This window comes from Bombina bombina, chromosome 5, assembly GCF_027579735.1.
Source record: "Bombina bombina isolate aBomBom1 chromosome 5, aBomBom1.pri, whole genome shotgun sequence".
Classification (NCBI taxonomy): Eukaryota; Metazoa; Chordata; class Amphibia; order Anura; family Bombinatoridae; genus Bombina; species Bombina bombina.
The window spans coordinates 289,290,216-289,318,058 of record NC_069503.1 but is presented as its reverse complement, the minus strand read 5'-3'; the positions used below and the strand labels follow the sequence as shown (position 1 = coordinate 289,318,058).

The following is a 27,843-nucleotide window of genomic DNA, read 5'->3' as shown; positions in this document are numbered from 1 at the left end:
GTGCATTACTGCCCAGAAAAAAAAGGGACAGTCTAGCCAAAAGTAAACTTTCATGATTCAGAGAGGGCATGCAATTTTAAGCAACTTTCCAATTTACTTTTAAATTTGCTTCTCGGTATTCTTTGTTGAAAGCTAAACCTAGGTTGGCCCATATGCTAATTTCTAAGCCTTGAAGAATGCCTCGTATCATTTTGACACTTTTTCACATCTAGATAGCACTAGTTCATGTATGCCATATACATAACATTGTGCTTAGATTCAAGGTAATCACAGAGGTAAAAAGTATAGTAATATTACCGTGTTGGTTATGCAAAACCGGAGAATGGGTAATAAAAGTATTATCTATTATTTTTAAACAATAACAATTCTGAAGTAGACTGTCCCTTTTTAAAGTTTATGGAAAATATTTGTAAATAAATGATTTATTAAGCTTCTTGAAAGTATTAGAACCCTCTGAGTGTGTGTTTTTTATTTATTTGTTGTCACTAATATCCTAATAAAATATACATATAAAGTTCTATTTTTCCTATATATATACATATAAAGTTCTATTTTTCCTGAGATAGTACTTTTATTGTAGCAGACAAGTAAGAAATTAAGCTTTTTTAGTACAATAACAAAACAATAGAATTGCTTTTTAATTCCTTAGATGTATATCCTTCCAAAGAAAGTGATATGAGGCGTTCAGCAGAAAGTGGTCATTTGTTTATATTAGCAGACGAGGAATATTGGAGCGTGAAGACATCAGTTGGGGGACAAGTTGGATTGCTGGGGATCCTGTCCTGTCATCCTGGCAGCGCGTGCAACATCCCCAGTGAAGTGGTGAAAGAGTGTCCGCTGTCCGGCACAGCCCCTTTCATCTCTTCCACCAACAAATAGTGCCTGAAGTCGACATGTCCATCCAGTACTCGGGGGAGGAGCATTTGGCTGGGAGCTATGCAGTAGCGGACTCATTCCCCAAGGACTTTGACTACGGAGTGGACAAAACAGACATGGAGGAAAATTCTACCGCTACAGATAGCAAACCACGCATATTGCTGATGGGTATGAGGCGCAGCAGCAAGTGCTTCATCCAGAAGATGTCGCCCAATGAAACTTTGGAGAGCACCAACAAAATCTACAAGGATGATATTTCAAATAGCTCATTTGTAAATTTCTAGATCTGGGATTTTCCAGGACACGTGTTTTTTGTTTGTTTGTTTTTTTGACCCAGCATTTGACTATGAAATTATTTTCAGAGGAACAGGGGCATTGATATATGTGATTGATGCTCAATATGATTACGTGAAGGCATTAGAAAGATTTCACGCCACTGTCTCAAAAGCTTACAAAAGTTAGTTTACACAAAAGGTGTGTAGGCCCTGTAGGGATTGCGCTTAAGCTTATAGACTTCCTAGCCTTCCTCAGAAATGTCCTAACACCTCCATAGTTAGGATTATAAACAAGATATACAAAATACTCAAAAAAAAAAAAAAAGAGGAGGCACTAAAATAAAGCTGGAAGTGGACAGACTAAAAATAATACATACAGTGTATGATATTAAGTGAGTGTGAGTTTTCTTACAGGGATCTGTAAGAAATAAATTAAAACACAGATTTGAACATAGTTACAAATGATTTTCCAAAAAGCTTTACTAAAAAAATAATATTCACATATTAAAAGATGGGACGTCTCCCAATACTAGCTGACAAATAAAACTTGAGATACCCCGCAAATACATAGGATGATAGACAATACAGTTTTAGCCGTCCATGTAGGGATCCCTATAGGTTTGGAGGATTACTCTAGAGAATGATTTCCAACAATGTCAATGTTACAATACCGCTTGTATCACCAAAAGGAACAAATGCCAGCAAAGTCAGCTTAAAGGGACACTAAACCCAATTTTTTTTTCATTATTCAGATAGAGTATGCAATTTTAAGCAACGTTCTAATTTACTGTTATTATATATTTTTCTTTGTTCTCTAGCTATCTTTATTTAAAAAGCAGGAATGTGATGCATAGGAGCCGACCCATTCTTGGTTAAGAACCTGGGTTATGCTTGCTTATTGGTGGGTAAATGTAAACCTCCAATAAGCAAGCGCTATCCATGGTGCTGAACCTAAAATGGGCTGGCTGCTAATCTTTACATTCCTGCTTTTAAAATAAAGATGGGAAGAGAACGAAGAAAAATTGATATTAGGAGTAAATTAGAAAGTTGTTTAAAATGTCATGCTCTATCTGAATCGTGAAAGAAAAAAATTGGGTTCAGTGTCCCTTTAATTAAAGTGAAAGTAAATGTGGTCCCATTTGAACACACTACTGCATTGTCTAACTGTATAATAAAATCACTATATTTTTTTTCTAATAAATGTATTGATTTATGCATTTGTTTTATTACATTCTCGTTATACCGTTCTCCTGCTGACTCCTCCCATCTTCTACTTCCTATATTTTACAGTGTTTTTTTATATATAGAGCGGTCCCACCCGCTCTATACGTATCATAAATGCGCGTTCACAAGGACCATTACTATTGGGCATGCGCGATTCGCCAATTATCACTCCAACCGGTCTCCAAAGTGCATGCGTCTATCTAGTCTATCAAAGCAGATGCAGTTTCTGCTCAGTCAGTCCCAAATGTTCTGCACATGCGCGATCCGAGCGTGCTCATTTAACAAAAAAGTAAAGATCGTAGATTTACCGCATGCGCAGATCCCACAATAGGCCGATGACGTCGCTTCATGTCCGCCTAACGTCCAGAATTTCAGTTGGCCAAAAAAAAAAAAAAAAACTGTGATCAGGAAGTAATATGCCGCAAAAAAAACGGTTGATTTTATAGACGGTAAAATTCTTCTTTTATTTCAGGTAAAACTTGATTTGCACACAAGTTAGAAAAATTTCATGAATGAAAGTCCTATTGATTTGGAACCTAATATGTTATTACGGTTAGCAACAGAGGAAACTTTACTTTCACTTTAAAGATATCCACAATTGCCAATAAACATTTTTACTCTCTTTGAATGATTTTATGCAGAATAGAGGATTCCTCCCTGAACCTTACCAGACTAATGGCTTTGCTCCTACCATTATTTTAATGTCGGCTCTAGCGTGATAGCCTGAATCTTACCGGACAAAGTGGCTTGGTTTCTACCACTGTTTGGAGATCCGCTCCGTGAATAGGTTGTGACCACAAAATCGAAACTCAGCAGGACATTCATCAAAGAACAAACGATGATCTTGCTGATGTTGGCCTTTGAAAAACTTCATCTTAGTTTTTGACTAGCGTCTATGACCACTCAATATTTGAAGCCTTCAGTAAAGTTGTACAGAAACTTATCCCACAACTACCAACTCTAGAAAACCTGCTAAATATATTTATCTCTAATTCAGGAATCAAAGGTTTTTTATTTGATGTTATTAGCAAAATCTACATAGCCACAGACCGTTCCCCTGTAGACATGCAGTCATATGAGCTTTGCTGTGATATGATAGACGTGGTCATTGACGTATCTTGCATTTATAGCTTGCATGCAGACTGTAATGGAACTGCCTATGATAACGAATCAATGGCAATCGTCAAAGTAAACGACACAACTGTTCTTTATTTAAAAGAAGTTACAACATTTCTGTCACTTGTATGTATTCTTAGAAAAGAAAGTTTTGAAAAAAAAGAAATTAAGCAATTGTAAACGACTTTCTAATTTACTTCAATTGGCAAATTAGCTTAATTTTCTTGGTGTGCTGTGTTGAAGTAGCAGCTCATATGGGATGAGCCAAAGACAAGAGACATATGTGCAGCTATCTCCCAGTAGTTCATTGCAGCTTCTGGTAACAAAGGTTACCAAAATAATTAAAGGGACACTAAACCCAATTTTTTTTCTTTTGTGATTCAGATAGAGCATGCAACTTTCTAATTTACTTCTATTATTTTTTTCTTCGTTCTCTTGCTATCTTTATTTGCAAAAGAAGGCATCTAAGCTAATGAGCCAGACAATTTTTTGTTCAGACTCTGGACAACGCTTGTTTATTGATGGGTGAATTTATGCACCAATCAGCAAGAACAACCCAGGTTGTTCCCCAAAAATGGTCCGGCATCTAAACTTACATTCTTGCTTTTCAAATAAAGATACCAAGAGAATGAATAAAATGTGATAATAGGAGTAAATTAGAAAGTTGCTTAAAATTCCATGCTTTATCTGAATCACGAAAGAAAAAATGTGGGTTCAGTGTCCCTTTAAGCATATTAGAGGATAAAAATTGGAAATGTTTTTAAAATAGTTTGTTTTATATAAATCCATGACATTTTTAATTTTGACTTACTTTTCCTTTAACAGAAAGCATTAGTAACTCTTTCCACTATTGTAAGTTCAGTAACATTCTCTAGTAACATGTGATGTGAATTGTGCTCGTTATATAGACAACGGAGGTCTGTTTCTAAATCTGGTGTAGCACCTGCATATTCTCTTTTGTGAGATGAGGGGTAGTAAATTGGTCAACTACAGGGTAACCTATTCTAATCCTGGCTGGACCAATTCAGAGTTTCACCTTCAGTGGTTGATAATTGAACACTGTTACACTGAGGTGATGAGTTTAATTTACAGTAGCTGCTAATCTATTAAATGTATAGCTATGAACCACATCTCTTTGATTATCAGTGGAGAAAGGTTTTTTTTTTTTTTTAAATATAAATAATGCACTTTTTTCTGTTTTGATTATTTGGTGTCTGTTTAATAAAAGACACAGGGATTTGGGTTCTACTCTATATCAGTGCTCATTACCTCTGCATTATATGCACTGCACTATTTTTTGCATACTTTTTAATGGGATATTGTAAAATACAACTATATCCTATTTATAATTTGCTGTGATTTTTAATTTTAGATGAGTACTTGTTTACAGAAGATAATTTAAAAGAACATGGAAGTCAATAGAGCATAACATTTACATCTATTATCAAATGCACTTCATTCTCTTGGTATCCTTTGTTAGAAAGTATATCTAGGATGGCTCAGAAGCTGTAATACACTACTGGGAGCTAGCTCGTTGGATGCTATGTACATATTACTCTTGTTATTGTCTCACATGATATGATCAGCTAGCTCACAGTAGTGGAAAGCTGTGCTGGAACTGACTTCACCTATGTGCTTAAACACCTTTGCAAGGGGTATCTTATTTGTAATATAATGATATACATATTCCTTGCATGTTATAGCATTTTCTAAACATTTAAAATGAGTTCTTGGTTATCAGAACCATGGTAAGCTAGTACCCATCACAGATGTATAAAAATAATCATTATTAATAATACATATGTTTGCTTCTCTTGCATTTTAATTTGCTTCTAGGCTTTTTTTTGTCCGTTAGTAATTACTACATATTTCCTCTGGGTGGTTTTGGATCAACCTTGATCTAGATTTATAGTCTGAAACACAATTATTGAAAATGTCCTCATCTGAACCTTTACATTAACTGCTACACCTTGCTGAATATTGCTTTCAAAATAGTGGCACATACTTTTGGAACTGTAAATTTAAACACATTATTGGATCCTAAGCTTTTTTTTGTTTTGTTTTAGTATTTTTTGTTTTCTTGTAGAAGTGTCTACAAAAGAGCCATCAATAGAAATCTTTCATCTGAAAATGTGTAATATTCTTCTGGTTAAAGGGATATGAAACTCAACATTTTTCCTTTATGATTAATATACAGCATGCAATTTTAAACAATTTACTTTTATTATCAATGTCCTTCTTTCTTTTGGTATCTTTTGTTGAAAAGCAGGGACAAAAGCTTAGGAACCGGCCCATTTTTGAAGCACTATATGGCAGCAGTTTTGCAAAACTGTTACTATTTTCAAGAGCACTAGATCGCAGCACTATTTCCTGCCATTTAGTGCTCCAGGTGCCTACCTAGGTATCTCTTCAACACAGAATATCATGGGAACGAAGCAAATTTGATTATAGAGGTAAATTTGAAACGTTTCAAATGGTTTGCTCTGTCTGTATCACAAAATAACATTTTTGGGTTTCATATCCCTTTCATAACAAGGATAATATCGGTACCGGTAAATAATGTTTGCTGAATGCATTAAACTGTTTTCATGTGGTATTAAATTTTTGTTAGACACTAGAAACCTAGGGTCCACGAACAACTCCCCCCCCCCCCCCCAACCCACACTCAGGGAGGGGTCAGAGGAAAGATTTCATGGGGTCTCTGAACTTGGATGGGAAATAAATGACTTCTTTATTTTTTTAATAACCCGTAAATTTAAATTTACTTTATCTATGAATGTTGACAAAACCCACATTACTATTAACATTAGATGTTGTCAGTTGTAATTTATATGTTGTCCGTGTCCCTTTTATAATGCTAATCAGTGCTGCACCTGCTTCATATTCGGTAACGCAGGAAGCTTTCATTTATTCCTCTATGTGATATTCTATTTATTGTGCCCTATTGGCTCCAACATATTGATTCTTGTGATTATGCAATTACTTTGCTTGCTTTATTTTCGGCACATTATTAATCGCTCCTTAAATGACTGTATCGATTTCAGCCATATTATTTATTTATAGTCAAGAGATGCACAGAACAATGCAATTCATATGAGACTGATGTTTCATTATGAATGAGTCTATAACAGGGTCCTTCATGCTGAATCTAAACATATCCATAAAATGAATATTTGGACCAAACCTACATTTAAAGGGACAGTCAACACCAGTATTTTTGTTGTTTAAAAAGATAGATAATCCCTTTATTACCCATTCCCCAGTTTTGCATAACCAACACAGTTATATTAATACACTTTTTACTGCTGTGACTATCTTGTATCTAAGCATCTTCTGACCGCCCCTAATCACATGACTTTTAGTTATTATCTATTGACTTGCAGTTTAGCCAATTAGTGCAGTGTCTGCCACAACTCACGGGCGTGATCACAATGCTATCTATATGGTTTACCTGAACTACTCTCCCCTGCTGTGAAAAGCAAATACAGAAGCATGTGATTAGAGGCGGCCTTCAAGGGCTTAGAAATTATCATATTAGCCTTTCTAGGTTTGCTCTCAACTAGAATACCAAGAGAACAAAGCAAAATTGTTGATAAAAGTAAATTGGAAAGTTGTTTAAAATTACATGCCCTATTTGAAAAATAAAAGTTTTTTTGGGCCTTGACTGTCCCTTTAAGCTAAACTAACATTTGCTAGATGTGTACAGACACCCACACACAATATAGATTCAACATTTTCTAGAAAGTAAATGTATATATGAAGGTCTAGAATATCACTATTTTATACCAGTCATTGATAAATAGTTACTTCTCCACTCAGTATTAAAAATAGGAAAAAAAGTATCATTTTCAACCAGTCTGGGGTTTTTTTTGGGGGGGGGGGGTCCTCTTTTCTGGGATTACTGTACCAGTGGAAATTTGTGGTCTGTGTATAGTTTGGATTTCTGTAAAACTTTAAAAAATACAGAAAATTATTATTTTTATTTTTTTTTGACAATTAACCAATTAGCAAAATTTACAGCAAGAATAAGCTGTACCAGTATTTATGAAATATATGCCCAGTAGCCCCATTTAACAGCAGAGGATTGTGTGAATTTATCTTCAAATGTTCTTTAGTGATGCATGCGCTACATTTGGCTTCTGCATCAGAAACTACTGAACCCGACCCATCCTATACTTTAACACCCCATCACCTGTTTGACCCTTCACTGAGGACCCTACACCCATTTACAGATTTATTTTCCTTGACTCAATCCAGTGTTGTCACAGTGGTCTTTTTATTTGCTTGAAATTTTGGTTCCTCATCTTCATTCTGAAGAATACCTCTCTGATTCCTGTCTGTAGCTCGCAATCACCAGTCACTGGTACCTATCTGTCCCCCCATAGTAATCTTTCTTCCATTAAAGAGGAATATTTTTTTAAATGAATTTATTTGTTTAAAATTAACCTTGCACTAGTGCTGACTGGTGCATGCACACCGTTAAAGGAACACTAAACCCATTTTTTTCTTTCATGATTTAGAAAGAGCATGCAATTTTTTAAACATCTTTCTAATTTGCTTCATTATCTTGTTATCCTTTGCTGAAAAGCATATCTAGATATGCTCAGAAGCAGCTGATTGGTGGCTTCACATAGATGCCTCGTGTGATTGGCTCACCCATGTGGATTGCTATTTCTTAAACAAAGGATATCTAAAAAATGAAGCACATTAGATAATAGAAGTAAATTGGAATGCTGTTTAAAATTGCATTTTCTACTTGAATCATGAAAGAATGTTTTTGGGTTTAGTGTCCCTTTAACTAGTTTGCCTAATTATAAGGTCAGTGCAAGATCATATGTGACTCTGAGGCCACAACCTTCTTAAAAAAACACTTACAATAGTATTCTTGGGCTATATATCCCAGCATTCTTTTGACTTTTAAGACCCTTTATATCTATGTAAAAGATACATAATCCCTTTATTACCCATTCCCTAGTTTTTGCATAATCAACACAGTTATAATAATACACATTTTACCTCTGTAATAACCTTGTATCTAAGCCTCTGCAAACTGCCCCTTATTTCAGTTCTTTTGACAGACTTGCATTTTAGACAATCAGTGCTGGCTCCTAGGAACTCCACGTGCATGAGCACAGTGTTATCTATATGAAACACATGAACTAACGCCCTCTAGTGGTGAAAAACTGTCAAAATGCCCTGAGATAAGAGGCGACCTTAGATTTAGCTTTCAACTAAGAATACCAAGAGAACAAAGCAAAATTGCTGTTAGAAGTAAATTGGAAAATTGTTACATGCCCTATCTGAATCATGAAAGTTGATTTTGGACTAGACTGTCCCTTTTAAATGGACAACAAAGAAGATGTTAAAGTGAAATTCTAATATAAATTCTGTATAAATAAAATGCTCTGTCTGATTATAATAGCATTTTATTTATTATCTAATGCCCTTATTTCATTATGTGTAGCACAACCAAATGGCTCATGTTCTAATCCTTATCCGCATACAACCAGTGATTGGTGTTTACATACCAGGATTATGCCTTGTCTCTGGTTTGTATTTAAAGGGACACTAAAGTGAAAATGGAACCTTCATGATTCGGACAGATCTTGCTGTTTTATGAGACTTATTTACTTCCAAGTTTTGTCATTACAGCAAGTTTGTTCAAATAATTATAGAAAGGCAAATGTTACCTTGAGAGCTGTTTACCTCACTGTGACCTATAATGCTCCAAAAACATTTTTTGTGTGTGATTTCTGTCCATGACAGTGCGTTTTTCATAATCGGCCTTTATGGGAAATCTCGCCAAATCTTTGCAGGCTTTTTTCTTAGCATTATTTTGCAATGTAGGTGTCTCTTCTTCACATCCAGAACGCCACATAAAGAGATAAACAACTTTTAAAAAAAATCACCTTTTAGAAGTATTTGAGGGATCTTGTGGTACTGACAAGACGTATTAGATCTTCGATCGGAGAGTTTAATAGCATTGGGCCCTACGTCTTGGGAGTTATCTCTAGGAATATGAAAGTCAAAATCAAACATTCATGATTCAGATAGAATGTGTAGTTTCAGGACACTTTTACATTCAATTCTGTTATCTGTTCTATTGATATCATTTGTTAAAAATGATATGTACATATCCTCAGCAGCAACAATGCACTACTGGGAGCAAGCTGTTGAATGATGGGTACACTCCTTTGTTTCTTGTCATTGGCTCACCAGATATATTCAGTCAGCTCCCAGTAGTGCATTTCTGACATGGAGCTGCCTTTAGCTATGTGTTTAATTAATTTTGTGATACTGTAGGAAAATCTATAATTGTATATTTCAAAAACGTATTTTTTTGAGCATACAAAAACCATTATCACTTTAATCTGTCCTATAATCTGTTTTAATATCCTTTTGAAATGTCTTGTTTTGATGTTTTCAACTTTCAATATAAAATAGTCCAGGCTATTGGTTGTTTTTAATATGAAGATTTCTTGTACCCTCCAAAATGTTGTTTTTAATGTAGAACGTGTAAATAAGACATGCTGAAGAATTAACATCTCACAAGTAGCCTTTTCTTTCCCCAAGTGACATCTTGGGCTATGAAATGCAGTGTGACAAATCACATATAATAGGGGTTTCAACTAGAATATACAGTATATGATTTGGTCTAATTCATTCCATGCTCCAATTAATTTCCTGACAAGTAAGATCACAAGAGAGCATTAACTTCTGCACATGAATGTTTTGGTTGTCGTTTAGAATTGAGACATCCCGTCAGCTGCTTTACTGGTTTAGCTAAGCTCTACTAGAATAGCGGTATTTGAATGTGTGACAGTTTGTGTCTGCATAGTCAACCTTAAAATAACTTTTATTGGACCATTTATAAAACGGACACAGATGGACAGTGTTCCTTCTGATGATATATGTGACTGCTGATTGTCATTTATACAAAACTACTTCACAGAATATTCATAAACCATATTTGCTAACAAAAATGGAGGATACTCGAGCACATTATAAGTGTATCGCCAGTCAATTAGTTCTAAACAAATGTGCATCATTAACTGCTATTTATTGCAGTGTTCTGAGACTTGATTTATTTTAACATATATTTTGTACTTTCACTGTATTTGCCTCAGATGTAAACTAAAAGTAATAAGATTATAATAATGAACGACTAAAAATAATTATTTACAAATTCAGTCATAGAGCGTACAAAAGTGACCGTGAAAATGAAGGAAGAGCCCCTTTTTCTCGTGTTTAACGCTATTCAGTGTATAGAATTATAAAATGAACTTAGAATCACCCTAAAATTAGTTTATTTATTTTCGATTTTTTTTTTGTGTAAGAGATTTAAGTACCTTTTTTAAAGGGACAGTAAAGTAAAAATGAAACACTTATGATTCAGATAGAGCAATAACATGAAGACAATATGATAATCTAAGTAAATTGGAATATTAACAATTGTAGGCTCTATCTGAATCATGAAAGAAACAAAATGGGTTTTATGCCCCTTTAAACATATATTTATGAGACAGGTCTTTTTTTCTGTCAGGAGAAATATATATATACACTTCTGCACTTAACCCTGTGATCCCTTTTATTGGAAACATTTTAAATCTGCAGAATCTTCAAATAATTCACTGCCCTCAGGAAACTTAAAAGAAAGTTTCATTGTTAATTCCTCAGAGGATTCCTCTAAATATTCAGCTTATTCATCATCTTTTTAAAACCACTAAGGGATGAGTTAAAGTAGCACTTTTGATACTGTGTGACACAGAGGAGAATGAATCATTTGGTACCCTGGAATGGATAAAGCCTACGTTACTAAACATAAAGTAGACTTTTTCCTAATACAATTATTTCCACACTAGGCGATAAGTCTGCCCAGAGGGCAGTCTATTTAAAAAAAAAAAAAACTACAACCCCAAAGCTAAAATTACAAAAAATGTAAAATCACAGAAAAATATAAACAAAGCTATCCAAAATAAAAAAAAATTAAACCTAAACTAATACCCCTATAAAAAATCTCCCCCCCAAAATAAAAACACCCCCTAATCTAATACTAAACTATCAATAGCCCTTACAAAGGCTTTTGTAGGGCATTGCCCTAAATTAAACAGCTCTTTAACATTTAAAAATTACTAAATCCCCCCTAACAGTAACCCCCCACCCACCAAACTCCCTAAAATAAAAAAAACAACACTAAAAAAAATCTAAACTACCCATTGCCCCTAAAGGGGCATTTGTATGGGCATTGCCATTAAAAGGTCATTCAGCTCTTTTACTCCCCTTAAAAGGGCAATCGGCTCTTTTCCAGCCCATTAAATCCATAATCCATAACCAGAGGCAGAACTTTTTTTCATTTTCTGCGATGAGAATTTTTTTTGTGAAAATTTTTCTGGAGGGTCTCTAAGGAGCCGGTGTTGCTGTGTTTGTTGCCCTTACCTGGTGTGCATGAGGACAGATTCATGTACAGCCTCGCTGATGTCTGCTGTACATTCCCACAGTGCCAGTCTGCCTGGGAATCTGCTCTTCTGTACTGCTGGGGTCTATATGCTTATTTTGGAGGGGCTGATGCTCCATGCTTATACTGCTAAAGTGTAATATATAATTTCTAAAGGATGGCACTTAGAAATTAGTGTGTGTATGTATGTGTGTGTGTATGTATGTGTGTGTATAAATTTATTTATTACAACCTCTGGAGTTGATTCCAGTAAAGAGATCTAAAAAACAAAAAACAAAAAAAAAAAAACACTGGAAGAACAAATAATAGAATACACACCCATTTAAAAAAAATAAAAAATCTGTTATACATGACAAAGGCTGAAGCTTTTTCCAAATGAGTTGAAGGGATATTCACAATATTCTGAAAAAGACTTGGTAAGGGTCCACAACCCCATTATTCCAATACTGTGCATATCCAATTAACTTATTTGGTTAAGTTTTAGCTTCTGTGATCTCTACACACACAATATATATATATATATATATATATATATATATATATATATATATATATATATATATATATATATATATATATATATATATATATATAATGTGTGTGTATATATGTGTGTGTGTATATATATATATATATATATATATATATATATATATATATATATATATATATATATATATATATATATATATATATATATATATATATACATATATATATATACACACACATTATATATACACACACCATATACACACACACTTAATTAAGAACAAAAACAATATAATCTGTCTTAGTATTTTGGTTGGCTCCTACACTCCTAGAGTAAATTTGTTAAGCCCTGACTTACCTTTTCTGCAATGTGCTTTTACCCTTTACCGCACTGAAGTTCAGGAAGTAGAAGGAAATTGAAAAGAGAGGAACGTAGCAAATATTTACTTTGGGATAGAACAGAACAGTGACACCTGCAGGCAGAAATTAAAAGTGCAGGCAATTTTTTTTTTTTTTTTTTTTTTTTTTACTGCCATTGCCGTTGTTTCTGCAGAGACCCTTCAGTTTCTGCGATAAGAACGCAGATCGCACAGTGTTCTGCCTTGGAGCTTAAAAATAAAAATAAAATCCTAACACTAAGCCCCAGGGTGTTTAGGTTAGGGGGGTTAGTAATTAAATTAGTTATTTGCTTTGGGGGGGGGGGTTGGCGGTTTAGGAGTTAATAGGTTAATTAGGTTTATTGCGTTGTGGGTGTTTGGCGGTTTAGGGGTTAATAGTTTAATTAGGTTTATTGTGATGGTGGTTTAGGGGTTAATGGATGAATTAGGTTTATTGCGATGTGGGGGTTTGTTGGTTTAGGGGTTAATTAGGTTTATTGTGATTTGAGGGGTTGGCGGTTAAGGGGTTAATATTTTAATTATGTTATTTGCGGATTGGGGTTAAAGTGAAGGGAAACTTTGATGAATGAAAGCCCGAATGAAAGACCCTCTCTTCACACGTCATCAATGACTAATCCAGCTTCCTCCAATCACGGCCTTCCCCCCAGGGTAGTCATTGCCTGAGGCCATGCTGTGATTGGAGGAAGCTGGATTAGTCATTAATGACGTGTGAAGAGAGGATCTCCGGGTGGGGGAAGCTGCTCTGGCTGTGAACAAAACAAAGGTAAGCTTTTAATCAAAACGGCTGTCTTCTAAACTTTGATGAATGAAAGTGCCCCAGTTTTTAATAGTATTTTTATAAAAAGGGTTTTCATTCATCAAAGTTTACCCTCACTTTAAAGTGATGGTAAACTCTGCAGCATAAAGTAACATATACTGAAAGCTCCTGTGCTAACTAGCATATCGATCTGCTTTTAGCATTAAAAACTCCAATCTACCTGTAATAATTAAGGTTTTTGTCCGGCTCCAGTAACTGTTGTAATGCAGCCTCTGTCACAAAATTTTTCATTGGCTTCCTTGACCGGCAGTTGTTTTAGCCAATCAGAGCCTCACCATGCGCCCCATGTAAAGTATTGACAGCACGCTCCTGTGCTTGTAACTCTGCAAGAAGAACTGCGCAACTCGCTACTCCGTTTGCACAACAGAAATCACTGTTTACTGTTTCTGATGCACAAACAACGTAGCGAGTTACGCATGCGCAGTTCTTCTTGCAGTCAGTTACAAGCACAGGAGCGTGCTGTCAATACTTTACATACACACACACACACACACACAACATATACACACACTTAATAAAGAACAACAACAAAAATCTATCTTAGTATTTTGGTTGGCTCCTACACTCCTAGAGTAAATTTGTTAAGCCCTGACTTACCTTTTCTGCAATGTGCTTTTACCCTTTACCGCACTGAAGTTCAGGAAGTAGAAGGAAATTGAAAAGAGAGGAACGTAGCAAATATTTACATTGAGCTAGAACGGAACAGTGACACCTGCAGGCAAAAACATTTTTTAGCTGCCACTGCCGTTCTTTCTGCAGAGACCCTTCAGTTTCTGCAATAAGAATGCAGATCGCACAGTGTTCTGCCTTGGGGCTTAAAAAACAAAACAAAAAAACACTAAGCCCCAGGGTGTTAGGTTAGGGGGGTTAGTAATTAAATTAGTTATTTGCGTTGTGGTGGTTGGCGGTTTAGAAATTAATAGGTTAATTAGGTTTATTGCGTTGTGGGAGTTTAGCGGTTTAGGGGTTAATTAGGTTTATTGTGATGGTGGTTTAGGGGTTAATGGGTTAATTAGGTTTATTGCGATGTGGGGGTTTAGGGGTTAATTAGGTTTATTGCAATGTGAGGGGTTGGCGGTTATGGGGTTAATATTTTAATTATGTTATTTGCGGATTGGGGTTAAAGTGAAGGGAAACTTTGATGAATGAAAGCCTGTTTTTTAAAAATACCATTAAAAACAGTGGCACTTTCATTCATCAAAGTTTAGAAAGCAGTCGTTTTGATTAAAAAACTTACCTCTCTTCTTTCCACAGCCAGAGCAGCTTCCCCCACTCAGAGATCCTCTCTTCATATGTCATCAATGACTAATCCAGCTTCCTCCAATCACAGCTTTCCCCCCAGGGTAGTCATTGCCTGAGGCCATGCAGTGATTGGAGGAAGCTGGATTAGTCATTGACGTGTGAAGAGAGGATCTCCGGGTTGGGTACGTTTTTTTTTTTTTTTTAATCAAAACGGTTGCCTTCTAAACTTTGATGAATGAAAGTGCCCCAGTTTTTAATAGTATTTTTAAAAAAACGGGCTTTCATTCATCAAAGTTTACCCTCACTTTAAAGTGATGGTAAATTCTCCAGCATAAAGTACATATATTGAAAGCTCCTGTGCTAACTAGCATATCGATCTGCTTTTAGCATTAAAAACTCCAATCTACCTGTAATAATTAAGGTTTTTGCCCGGCTCCGGTAACTGCTGTAATGCAGCCTCTGTCACAAAATTTCTCTTTGGCTTCCTTGACTGGTAGTTGTTTTAGCCAATCAGAGTCTCACAATGCGCCCCATATAAAGTATTGACAGCACGCTCCCGTGCTTGTAACTTTGACTGCAAGAAGAACTGCGCAACTCGCTACGCCGTTTGCACAACAGAAATCACTGTTTCTGATGCGCAAACAGCGTAGCGAGTAGCGCATGCACAGTTCTTCTTGCAGTCAGAGTTACAAGCACGGGAGCGTTCTGTCAATACTTTACATGGGGCGCATGGTGAGGCTCTGATTGGCTTCCTTGACTGGCAGTTGATTTAGCCAAAGAGAAATTTTGTGACGGAGGCTGCATTACAGCAGTTACCGGAGCCGGACAAAAACCTTATTATTTTGCGATGTGGGGGTGTCAGGGTTCCAGGAATCAGACTCAGACGAAAAGTGCAAAAATAATCACACCTTTATTAATAGCAAAAAAATAATAAAAAAAAGTCCACAAGTCAAATAACAAGCCAGGAATCAAAACCAGAGCTGGTAGTCAGACGAGCCGAGTCAGGAGCCAAAGCGAGTAGTCAGACGAGCCGGAATCGGGAACAAGGAGAACAGCAGAGTCAGGAACAAGCTAGGGATCAGGAACCAGGAGGGACGTCAGACAGCCAGACAATACACAGGAGCTCTCACAAACAGGTCAGAGACAACGCAAGGGCAAAGCATACTGAACAGAGGCCCTTTAAAAAATAAGTGATGACATCACAATTCTGAGATTGCATCCTGTCTCACACGGATGATGTACACCAGTCTGGCCATAAAAGGAAGTGCAGGAAATGAGCAGCATCACACAGTATGCACCAGAGTCAGCAAGAGAGGTGAGTAAAATGGCTGCCAGCAGCACATGGCAAACAAAACAGGGAAAAAACCCTGACAGGGGGTTTGCGGTTTGGGTGTTTGTTAATACTTTGTGCGGGAGGTTAGTTTTTTTTGTTATACTTTGTGCGGACAGTTACGTGTTTTTTATTTATTTCTTGCGGGCGGTTACATGTTTTTTCGATATTTCGTGCTGGCGGTTGCATTTTTTGATTTTTTTTTTAAAAGGCTTCGGGTTTGCCTACGCTGCATTCACGTGGATTCCGAAAAAGGCAGGGTGGTAAAAGAATCCACCTGTGGTGGATTCTTTCACCATGCTGCCATTTTCGGAATACACTGGAAAGCAGCCTCTCTGCATCCAGGTGGATTCTTTTGGCTGCCTCGCGCAGCCAACATTCCTTTGAGGATGCCTGTGCAACTGGCGACACCGACAAACGCGTTACAAACGCGATTATAGTATAGTTAGAATGGGTATATAGTCAGCTCAATGTAAGGTTTGTTCCCAGTTGTCTGATAATATATTTTTAGTTTCCTTGGATCTTGAGGGAACTGTGGGAGGCTCTCTCAGTTCTGTGATCTGATATGTTATCGCAGAAAATGCAGAATGTCTGAAGAAAGAACAGGACACATGCAAGAACTGTTAGCACTTTTGCTTTGCAGCGCTTCTCAACCTCAGGCTGTTCTCTTCAAACAGCACTGTGCACAGTGCAGCCAGAACATAGCACTGTTTGAAGAGAACAGTCCAATATGGAGCAGCGCTGCAAAGTGGCAGCACATTGATGACTGGATCTCAAGAATGTTCTCAATCCAGTGCCCTAGCTTTTCCTGATCTGTAAAGCTGTGACTCCAGAATCTAAGACGTCATTGTTCGCAATGTTTTATTACTACCATATCTTATAATTATGTGATGTTAGACTAAGAGCAAAGGAAACACATTTACATACCCCCCAACTGTCCCGATTTCTGCGGGACAGTCCCGATTTTAGGGGTCTGTCCCAGGTTGCTAGCCATCTGCCCCGCATTGCCCCATGCATTTAAAAAAAAAAAAAAAAATTACATTCTATTGGCCCCATACTCAGAAGCAGCTGGCTTTTCTCTCCCAGGATTAGATACCTGTTAGATGCCTTGTGGAAAATGAATGGTGTGTGGGTTAAGTAGGAGTAAGAAGGCTGTATACCAGGGGTGTCCAAACTTTGCTCTCCAGAGGTTTTGGAACTACATTTCCCATGATGCTCAGCTAGATAAAATCCTGGCTGAGCATCATCGGAAATGTAGTTCCAAAACCTCTGGAGAGCAAAGTTTGGACACCCCTGCTGTATACCCTCTGACCTCAGGTAATGGTGACCTCTAACCCCTGGTAGTGATGACGTCTACCCCAGGTGATAATACTAGCATGCCTTCAGTTTTATACGATGAGCAGTGCAACACCAGGGTAACGAACAGTGGCAGCCTCAGACTGCCAGCTAATGTGCTTGCCAACCCCAGGACCCCATACAATGAGTTACAGATACCCATATATGATATAGTGTGTGTGTCTATCTGTATCTATAAGTGTGTATGTGTGTGTATCTGTATGTATAAGTGTGTGTGTGTGTGTGTGTGTATCTGTATGTATAAGTGTATGCTATGTAGTGTGTGTCTGCATGTATAAATGTAAGCTATGAAGTGTGTGTATGTCTGCATGTGTAAGTGTATACTAGGTAGTGTGTGTGTGTGTGTGTATCTGCCTGTATAAGTGTAAGCTATGTAGTGTGTGTATCTGCCTGTATAAGTGTATGATATGTAGTGTGTGTCTGCTATGTAGTGTGTGCATGTGTAAGTGTATGCTATGTAGTGTGTGTGTATCTGCATATGTAAGTGTATGCTATGTAGTGTGTTACTGTGCACTTTTGCTAACTTTAAAGGCCAAAATCTAGAATATTAATGGGGAATGCAGAGAGCAGTTTTAAAGAATCTATTATTAAATGTCCGATTAAGATAAAAATATTTAGTACTGTCTCTGCAAAGGCGAATTAAATACAGAGCTCACATAGCTATACCAGTGGTTTGAGCTTGTGTTTGATTTGCTGCCTAATAGTATTAAAATATACGACTTTATTTAGAGTTTTATTTATATTACTTTGGTCTTATAATTTTTTTTTAAACCCTGCCCAACACATTTCAAATTTTTGCCCTCTTTTGAATTTTGAAATGTTGGGAGGTATGCATTTATTCAAAAGACACTTTAACCCCTTAACGACCGAGGACGTGCAGGGTACGTTTAAAAAAAAAAAAGCAGTTAACGCCTGAGGACGTACCCTGCACGTCCTCGGTGTTGAAAGCAGCTGGAAGCGATCCTGCTCGCTTCCAGCTGCTTTACGGTTATTGCAGTGATGCCTCGATATGGAGGCATCCTGCAATAACCTTGTATGGCCATCTCTGCACCGGACATCGATGGCCAGTATCGTTGGTGGGGGGGAGCCTGTGTGGGAGGCGGGTGGCGGCTATCGATGATGAACGGTGATGTGGAGGGGGGCGGGATCTTGGGCGGGGATGTCCGGGGGCGGGGGCGTGCACGTGCACGGGGAGGGAGCGGGTGGGAACCACTACACTATAGAAAAAGTTGTAAAACAAATAATAAAAAAAAAGGATAAAAAAGTAAAAAAAAAAAAAAAAAAAAAAAAAAAAAGATCAGGTAGGTGGTGGGGGTTGGTCTGTGGGGGGGTGGGGAAGCTACACTACAGAAAAAAACAAAAACTTTTTTTTTTTGCAAACTGGGTACTGGCTGACAGCTGCCAGTACCCAAGATGGCCGCCAATAAGGCAGATGGGGAGGGTTAGAGAGCTGTTTTGGGGGGGATCAGGGAGGTTAAGGGCTAAGAGGGGATGCTGCACCACAGCATATGTAAATATGCTATAAATTTTTTTTTTTAAAAAAAACCTTTTATTTTAGTACTGGCAGACTTTCTGCCAGTACTTAAGATGGCGGGGACAATTGTGGGGTGGGGGGGAAGGGAGCTGTTTAGGAGGGGTCAGGGGGTCTGATGTGTCAGGTGGGAGGCTGATCTCTACACTAAAGCTAAAATTAACCCTGCAAGCTCCCTACAAACTACCTAATTAACCCCTTCACTGCTAGCCATAATACACGTGTGGGGTTGTCTACTACACTACACTAAAGCTAAAATTACCCCAAAAAGCTCCCTACATGCTGCCTAATTAACCCCTTCACTACTGGGCATAATACACGTATGTTCACAGTGGCATTTAGCGACCTTCTAATTACCAAAAAGCAACGCCAAAGCCATATATGTCTGCTATTTCTGAACAAAGGGGATCCCAGAGAAGAATTTACAACCATTTATGCCATAATTGCACAAGCTGTTTGTAAATAATTTCAGTGAGAAACCAAAAGTTTGTGAAAAAATTTGTGAAAAAGTGAACGATTTTTTTGTATTTGATCGCATTTGGCGGTTAAATGGTGGCATGAAATATACCAAAATTGGCCTAGATCAATATTTTGGGATGTTTTCTAAAAAAAATATATACATGTCAATGGATATTCAGGGATTCCTGAAAGATATCAGGGTTCCAATGTAACTAGCGCTAATTTTGAAAAAAAGTGGTTTGGAAATAGCAAAGTGCTACTTGTATTTATTGCCCTATAACTTGCAAAAAAAGCAAAGAACATGTAAACATTGGGTATTTCTAAACTCAGGACAAAATTTAGAAACTATTTAGCATAGGTGTTTTTTGGTGATTGTAGATGTGTAACAGATTTTGGGGGTTAAAGTTAGAAAAATGTGTGTGTTTTCCATTTTTCCTCCATATAATAATTTTTTTATAGTAAACTATAAGATATGATGAAAATAATGGTATCTTTAGAAAGTCCATTTAGTGGCGAGAAAAACAGTATATAATATGTGTGGGTACAGTAAATGAGTAAGAGGAAAATTACAGCTAAACACAAACACCGCAAAAATGTAAAAATAGCCTTGGTCCCAAACGGACAGAAAATGGAAAAATGGTGTGGTCATTTAAGGGGTTAAAAAAAAAAAAAAATCTTCTCTGCAGCTAGTTTGCAATGCAATTTTAACTGCTGCAATATATTATAAAACTTTAAAAATTGCTTTATTCTCCAGTTACTCAACACATTAAAATTGAGCTGGGGATTTGGGGTAACTGCCTAATTTAAATTTAATTTAATTTCAAAATAACCTGTAGAAAAAAATTCAATAAAAAACAATCTCATTTCAGAAAGTGGGGGGGGGGGGGTCTCTATTTTGAGGGGCATAATAGTGGCAAGGACATAAAAGAAAGGCTGCTCTTCTTGTTTAACACTGTTCAGTGCATAGATATCATTTCCCATTTCAATCAGAATTACCTTTATAATGTTTGACATCAGAAGTCAAAGCATCTTGATCAATTTAGTAACTTGCTTAACCCCTTCCTTACCAAACTTATTTGTCTACATCAGAACAAATAAGTAAATATTGAAATAATGAGATCGTTCATGCGATCGTGTTATTTCAATAATGGGATCGGGTCTGGGGGGAGTGCCTATGACGCTAGGCACACTCTCAAGCCCGAAATCCCATTTACCAAGCTGCTAAGGCGCTAGGATGTTCCATGCCATCCTAAAGGCTCTAAAGCCTGGCACAGTTAGGGCAGCTTGGAATCTCCTAATGGCGGGAAGAGGTTAAGAGAGGGCTGTAACATGGGTTTGTATTGTGTTGCAGATATCTGTAGTATCCAACCATGTATAATCCTAAAGCTAAGCTTCAGTTTCCTTCTTGCTACAAAACTGCACATGTGATTGGACGGGGCGCAATTCTAAACGAATACAAATGGCTTGCCCTATAGAAGCCACAATTGGGATAGTTGTTAAAAACAAAAGGTGGGATTTGGTTTTCTAAATACTAAATAAATTGAGAAGTGTAATGAAATAACTGACTCTTGTTTCTTTTGTGGATTCATCAATTTGAAACCTAAAATTTGCACTCTCCCCAAAATTATCTGTTGCTAAACTAGGACTTCCTGGGTAATGTGACAGCCATTTTACTTGTTGCCCGTACATTCCAAGTGTTGAATCCAGAAATTGTCCAGCTTCTTCCTGTTTGAGTGAGAATCTATTTAATTATAAAACTGCCATTTTTTCATTAACTTAATTTGTTAGTGACTTTTTTTTTTTTTACTGTATCCAAAGTGCTAATGTAATTATTTTCATGAGATGTGTTTATTGCTTATTTAGAGGCATCATACAATTTTATATGTAACTGCAATTGCTGAGAGACAAATAATTGTCACAAGATCTTTTTTTCTCTATTTTGTACAGGCCATCTTGAGCCCTCTGCTTATTTCAACATCAAAATATACAATTGTTGCGCTAGCATGGGAAGCCCCACTGATGCAGAAGATGTTTACGTTGCAGTGATCCGACCAAAGAATGCTTCAAGCCTCAATTCACGAGAATATCGAGCAAAACTGTACGAAGTAAGAAAAAAACAACTGAAGATTCTAGAGACAGAAGAAAAGAGACTTGGGCATTCGGATACTTTGGAAGTCAGCTCTATTCGGGTCTTTTCAGAGCCGGACTGAGTCTGAAGCATAATCCCCACGATAAGATCTGGATTTGCACCGATTTTAACATGGTGATCTTGCACCAGAATTATTTCGGCTCCAAAAAGAACCAAATAGAGCTGACTTCTGCTTTCGGATCCTAATGAAGGATCCGAATGCACAATTCTAGAAAAAGCTATAAATGATAGCCATGGGCAAATATTTGTATGTGACATTCATTTACTAAACAAATGCCAGCTATGGCTACAGGCAGTTGTTTGGCTATTTTTGGTGCTGGATTCATTTTTGTGAAAGTGCAACTTACGAATATCTTGATTTGCACATGTCTAATAAATAAACAGATTTGGTAAGAAAATGGAAAAAAAAGATTTAAAAGCATCTGCTCTATCTTCTGTCATGTAAGGAGTAATTCTGTGCCGTGTAACATTTAGATTGTGTTACAGATGATGTCAAAATAATGTCTTTATCACACACATAAAGAGAGCCATAGCCCAATGGGCATAATGGGCAATGGGTCCACATCTGGTTTCACACTATTAAAGGATATGAAACCTAAATTTTGTTATTTCATGACTCAGAGCATGCATTTTTAACCCCTTAAGGACCAAGGCCATTTTTCAATTTCTTTCCCTGAAGGACCAGGGCTATTTTTAAATTTCTGCGGTGTTTGTGTTTAGCTGTAATTTTCCTCTTACTCATTTACTGTACCCATACATATTATATACTGTTTTTCTCGCCATTAAATGGACTTTCTAAAGATACCATTATTTTCATCATATCTTATCATTTACTTCAAAAAAATTATAAAATATTAGGAAAAAATTGAAAAAAAAACACACTTTTTCTAACTTTGACCCCCACAATCTGTTACACATCTACAATCACCAAAAACACCCATGCTAAATAGTTTCTAAATTTTGTCCTGAGTTTAGAAATACCCAATGTTTACATGTTCTTTGCTTTTTTTGCAAGTTATAGGGCCATAAATACAAGTAGCACTTTGCTATTTCCAAACCACTTTTTTTCAAAATTAGCGCTAGTTACATTGGAACACTGATATCTTTCAGGAATCCCTGATTAACCCTTGACATGTATATATATTTTTTTTTAGAAGACATCCCAAAGTATTGATCTAGGCCCATTTTGGTATATTTCATGCCACCATTTCACCACCAAATGCAATCAAATAAAAAAAATTGTTCACTTTTTCCCAAATATTTTCACAAACTTTAGGTTTCTCACTGAAATTATTTACAAACAACTTGTGCAATTATGGCATAAATGGTTGTAAATGCTTCTCTGGGATCCCCTTTGTTCAGAAATAGCAGACATATATGACTTTGGCGTTGCTTTTTGGTAATTAGAAGGCCGCTAAATGCCACTGCGCATCACACTTGTATTATGCCCAGCAGTGAAGGGGTTAATTAGGGAGCATGTAGGGAGCCTCTAGGGTTAATTTTAGTGTAGTGTAGTGTAGTAGACAACCCCAAGTATTGATCTAGGCCCATCTTGGTATATTTCATGCTACCATTTCACCGCTAAATGCGATCAAATAAAAAAAAACGTAAATTTTTTCACAATTTTAGGTTTCTCACTGAAATTATTTACAAACAACTTTTCAAAGTATGGCATAAATGATTGTAAATGCTTCTCTGGGATCCCCTTTGTTCAGAAATAGCAGACATATATGGCTTTGGCGTTGCTTTTTGGTAATTATAAGGCCGCTAAATGCTGCTGCGCATCACACGTGTATTATGGCTAGCAGTTAAGGGGTTAATTAGGGAGCTTGTAGGGAGCTTGCAGGATTAATTTTAGCTTTAGTGTAGAGATCAGCCTCCCACCTGACACATCAGACCCCCTGATCCCTCCCAAACAGCTCCCTTCCCTCCCCCACGCCACAATTGTCCCCGCCATCTTAAGTACTGGCAGAAAGTCTGCCAGTACTAAAATAAAAGGTATATTTAAAATTTAAAAAAAATAAAATTGTATGGCATATTTACATATGCAGCTGTGTAGGACCCCCCCTTAGCCCCCAACCTCCCTGATCCCCCCCAAACAGCTCTCTAACCCTTCACCTCTACCTTACTGGGAGCCATCTTGGGTACTGGCAGCTGTCTGCCAGTACCCTGTTTGCAAATACAAATGTGGTTTTTTTTTTTTTTTTGGTTTTTTTTTTAAATTTTTTCTGTAGTGTAGCTTCCCCCCCCACAGACCAATCCCCCACCCGCTCCCAGATCCCTTAGATTTACTTTTGTTGGGGATTTTATCCCCCCTTACTGCCACTCATATAGCATGTATTTGCTGTAGTGTAGCGGTTCCCACCTGCTCCCTCCCCGTGCACGCGCCCGCCCACCACCCCCCGTGCACGCGCGCGCTACTGTGCGCGCTCCCGACTATCCCGCCCCCTTCTCTCTTCAGTTTTTCATCGATGGCCGCCCACCCACCTCCCACGGTCAGCTCCCACCCACCAACGATTGCGGCCATCAATGCCGGTGCAGAGAGGGCCACAGAGTGGCTCTCTCTGCATCGGATGGGGGAAAAAGGTTATTGCAGGATGCCTCGATATCGAGGCATCACTCCCCAAAGTCGTACAGGGTACGTCGCTGGTCTTTAAAGACCAGGTTGTGTGCGACGTACCCTGTACGACTCGTGTCGTTAAGGGGTTAAGCAACTTTTTCATTTACTCCTATTATCAATTTTTAGCCACCAATCAGCATGCGCTACCCAGGTGCTGAACCAAAAATGGTCCGGCTCCTAAGCTTTACATTCCTGCTTTTCAAATAAAGATACCAAGAGAATTTTTGAAAATTGATAATAGGAGTAAATTAGAAAGTTGATTAAAATCACATGCTCTATCTGAATCATGAAATAAAACATTTAGGTTTCATATCCCTTTAATTCAGCATTTTTACTAAATTTGAAGTAGAACTAGTAAACGAACGGCTAGATTACGAGTTGTGTGTTAGGCTGAAAAAGCAGCGTTAACAGGTCCTAACGCTGCTTTTTCCCTACCGCTGCTATTACGAGTCTTGCAGGTTTAGGGGCACCATACATTTCTTTGGCCTTACCGCAAAACGACTTGCGTAAACTTCGTAAAGTCTTTTTTTCTATGGGACTTCCATAGCGCCAGTATTACGCGTCTGTCCTGGGAGGCCAAAAAGTGAGCAGTACACCATACCCCGTCAAGAGTCCTAACGCATTTAAAAGTCAGTAGTTTTGAGATTTATGGTACAATGCTGTAACATAAAACTCATAACTAAAGTGCTGAAAAGTACACTAACACCCATAAACTACATATTAACCCCTAAACCGAGGCCCTCCCGCATCGCAAACACTATATAATAAAAATTTTAACCCCCTAATCTGCCGCTCCGGACATCACCGCAACTATAATAAACATATTAACCCCTATACCGCCACACTCCCCTCTCGCAAACACTAGTTAAATATTATTAACCCCTAATCTGCCGTCCCTAACATCGCCGCCACCTACCTACATTTATTATCCCCTAATCTGCCGCCCCCAACATCGCCGCCACTATACTAAATGTATTAACCCCTAAACCTAAGTCTAACCCTAACACCCCCTAACTTAAATATAATTACAATAAATCTAAATAAAAATTCCTATCATTAACTAAATTATTCCTATTTAAAACTAAATACTTACCTATAAAATAAACCCTAAGCCAGCTACAATATAACTAATATTTACATTGTAGCTATCTTATGGATTATCTTTATGTTACAGGCAAGTTTATTTATTTTAACTAGGTAGAATAGTTATTAAATAGTTATTAACTATTTAATAACTACCTAGCTAAAATAAATACAAAAGTACCTGTAAAATAAAACCTAACCTAAGTTACAATAACACCTAACACAACCCTATAATTAAATAAATTAACTAAATTAACAACAATTAAATAAATTAAATTAGCTAAAGTACAAAACCCCCCACTAAATTACAGAAAATAAACAAATTACAAGATATTTAAACTAATTACACCTAATCTTATAGCCCTATCAAAATAAAAAAAAGCCCCCCCAAAATAAAAAAAACCTAGCCTAAACTATATAGCTCTTAAAAGGGCATTTTGCAGGGCATTGCCCCAAAGTAATCAGCTCTCCAAACAACCCCCCCAACCGTAAAACCCACCACCCACACAACCAACCCCCCAAATAAAATACTATCTAAAAAAACCTAAGCTCCCCATTGCCCTGAAAAGGGCATTTGGATGGGCATTGCCCTTAAAAGGGCAGTTAGCTCTTTTGCAGGCCCAAACCCTAACCTAAAAATAAAACCCACCCAATACACCCTTAAAAAACCTAACACTAACCCCCTGAAGATCGACTTACTGTTCTGAAGACCGGACATCCATCCTCAAGGAAGCGGCAGAAGTCTTCATCCAACCGGGCCGAAGTCCTCAACGAAGCCGGGAGAAGTCTTCATCCAAGCCGGGTGAAGTGGTCCTCCAGACAGGCAGAAGTCTTCATCCAGACGGCATCTTCTATCTTTATCTATCCGACGCGGAGCGGGTCCATCTTGAAGACATCTGACGCGGATGTTCCTTTAAGTGACGTCATCCAAGATGGCGTCCCTTAGATTCCGATTGGCTGATAGAATTCTATCAGCCAATCGGAATTAAGGTAGAAAAAATCCTATTGGCTGATGCAATCAGCCAATAGGATTGAAGTTCGATCCTATTGGCTGATGCAATCAGCTAATAGGATTGAGCTTGCATTCTATTAGCTGAATCAGCCAATAGGATTTTTTCTACCTTAATTCCGATTGGCTGATAGAATTCTATCAGCCAATCAGAATCTAAGGGACACCATCTTGGATGACGTCACTTAAAGAAACCGTCATTCAGTAAGAAGACTTCATTTGAAGAGGATGCTCCACATCGGATGGATGAAGATAGAAGATGCCGTCTGGATGAAGACTTCTGCCCGTCTGGAGGACCACTTCGCCCGGCTTGGATGAAGACTTCTCCCGGCTTCGTTGAGGACTTCGGCCTGGTTGGATGAAGACTTCTGCCGCTTCCTTGAGGATGGATGTCCGGTCTTCAGAACAGTAAGTCGATCTTCAGGGGGTTAGTGTTAGTTTTGTTTTTAAGGGTGTATTGGGTGGGTTTTATTTTTAGGTTAGGGTTTGGGCCTGCAAAAGAGCTAACTGCTCTTTTGCAGGCCCAATATAGCTACAATATAAATTATAATTACATTGTAGCTATTTTAGGAATAATATTTATTTTACAGGTAACTTTGTATTTATTTTAACCAGGTACAATAGCTATTAAATAGTTAAGAACTATTTAATAGTTACCTAGTTAAAATAATTACATTACCTGTAAAATAAATCCTAACCTAAGTTACAATTAAACCTAACACTATGCTATCATTAAATTAATTAAATAAAATACCTATAATTACCTACAATTAAACCTAACACTACACTATCAATACATTAATTAAATACAATATCTACAAATAACTACAATTACATAAACTAACTAAAGTACAAAAAATAAAAAAGAACTAAGTTACAAAAAATAAAAAAATATTTACAAACATAAGAAAAATATTACAACAATTTTAAACTAATTACACCTACTCTAAGCCCCCTAATAAAATAACAAAGACCCCCAAAATAAAAAATGCCCTACCCTATTCTAAATTAATAAAGTTCAAAGCTCTTTTACCTTACCAGCCCTGAACAGGGCCCTTTGCGGGGCATGCCCCAAGAAGTTCAGCTCTTTTGCCTGTAAAAAAAAAAACATACAATACCCCCCCCCCCAACATTACAACCCACCACCCACATACCCCTAATCTAACCCAAACCCCCCTTAAATAAACCTAACACTAAGCCCCTGAAGTTCATCCTACCTTGTCTTCACCTCACCAGGTATCACCGATCCGTCCTGGCTCCAAAATCTTCATCCAACCCAAGCGGGGGCTGGCGATCCATCATCCGGTGGCTGAAGAGGTCCAGAAGAGGCTCCAAAGTCTTCATCCTATCCGGGAAGAAGAGGAGATCCGGACCGGCAACCATCTTGATCCAAGCAGCATCTTCTATCTTC

The 27,843-nt window shown here is 37.4% G+C and overlaps 1 protein-coding gene and 1 pseudogene across 1 annotated transcript in view; both read left to right on the top strand.

The window, feature by feature from the left end:
• Positions 1–27,843, top strand: part of KRIT1 (KRIT1 ankyrin repeat containing) — a 77,828-nt gene that overhangs the window by 12,095 nt on the left and 37,890 nt on the right. The window contains exon 3 of the mRNA XM_053714030.1: positions 21,519–21,676. Within this exon, the coding sequence (XP_053570005.1) occupies positions 21,575–21,676 (102 nt within the window). The 5' untranslated portion in view covers positions 21,519–21,574. The remainder of the gene's footprint in view (positions 1–21,518; positions 21,677–27,843) is intronic.
• LOC128660272 (ras-related GTP-binding protein C-like) lies at positions 537–3,875 on the top strand (annotated as a pseudogene).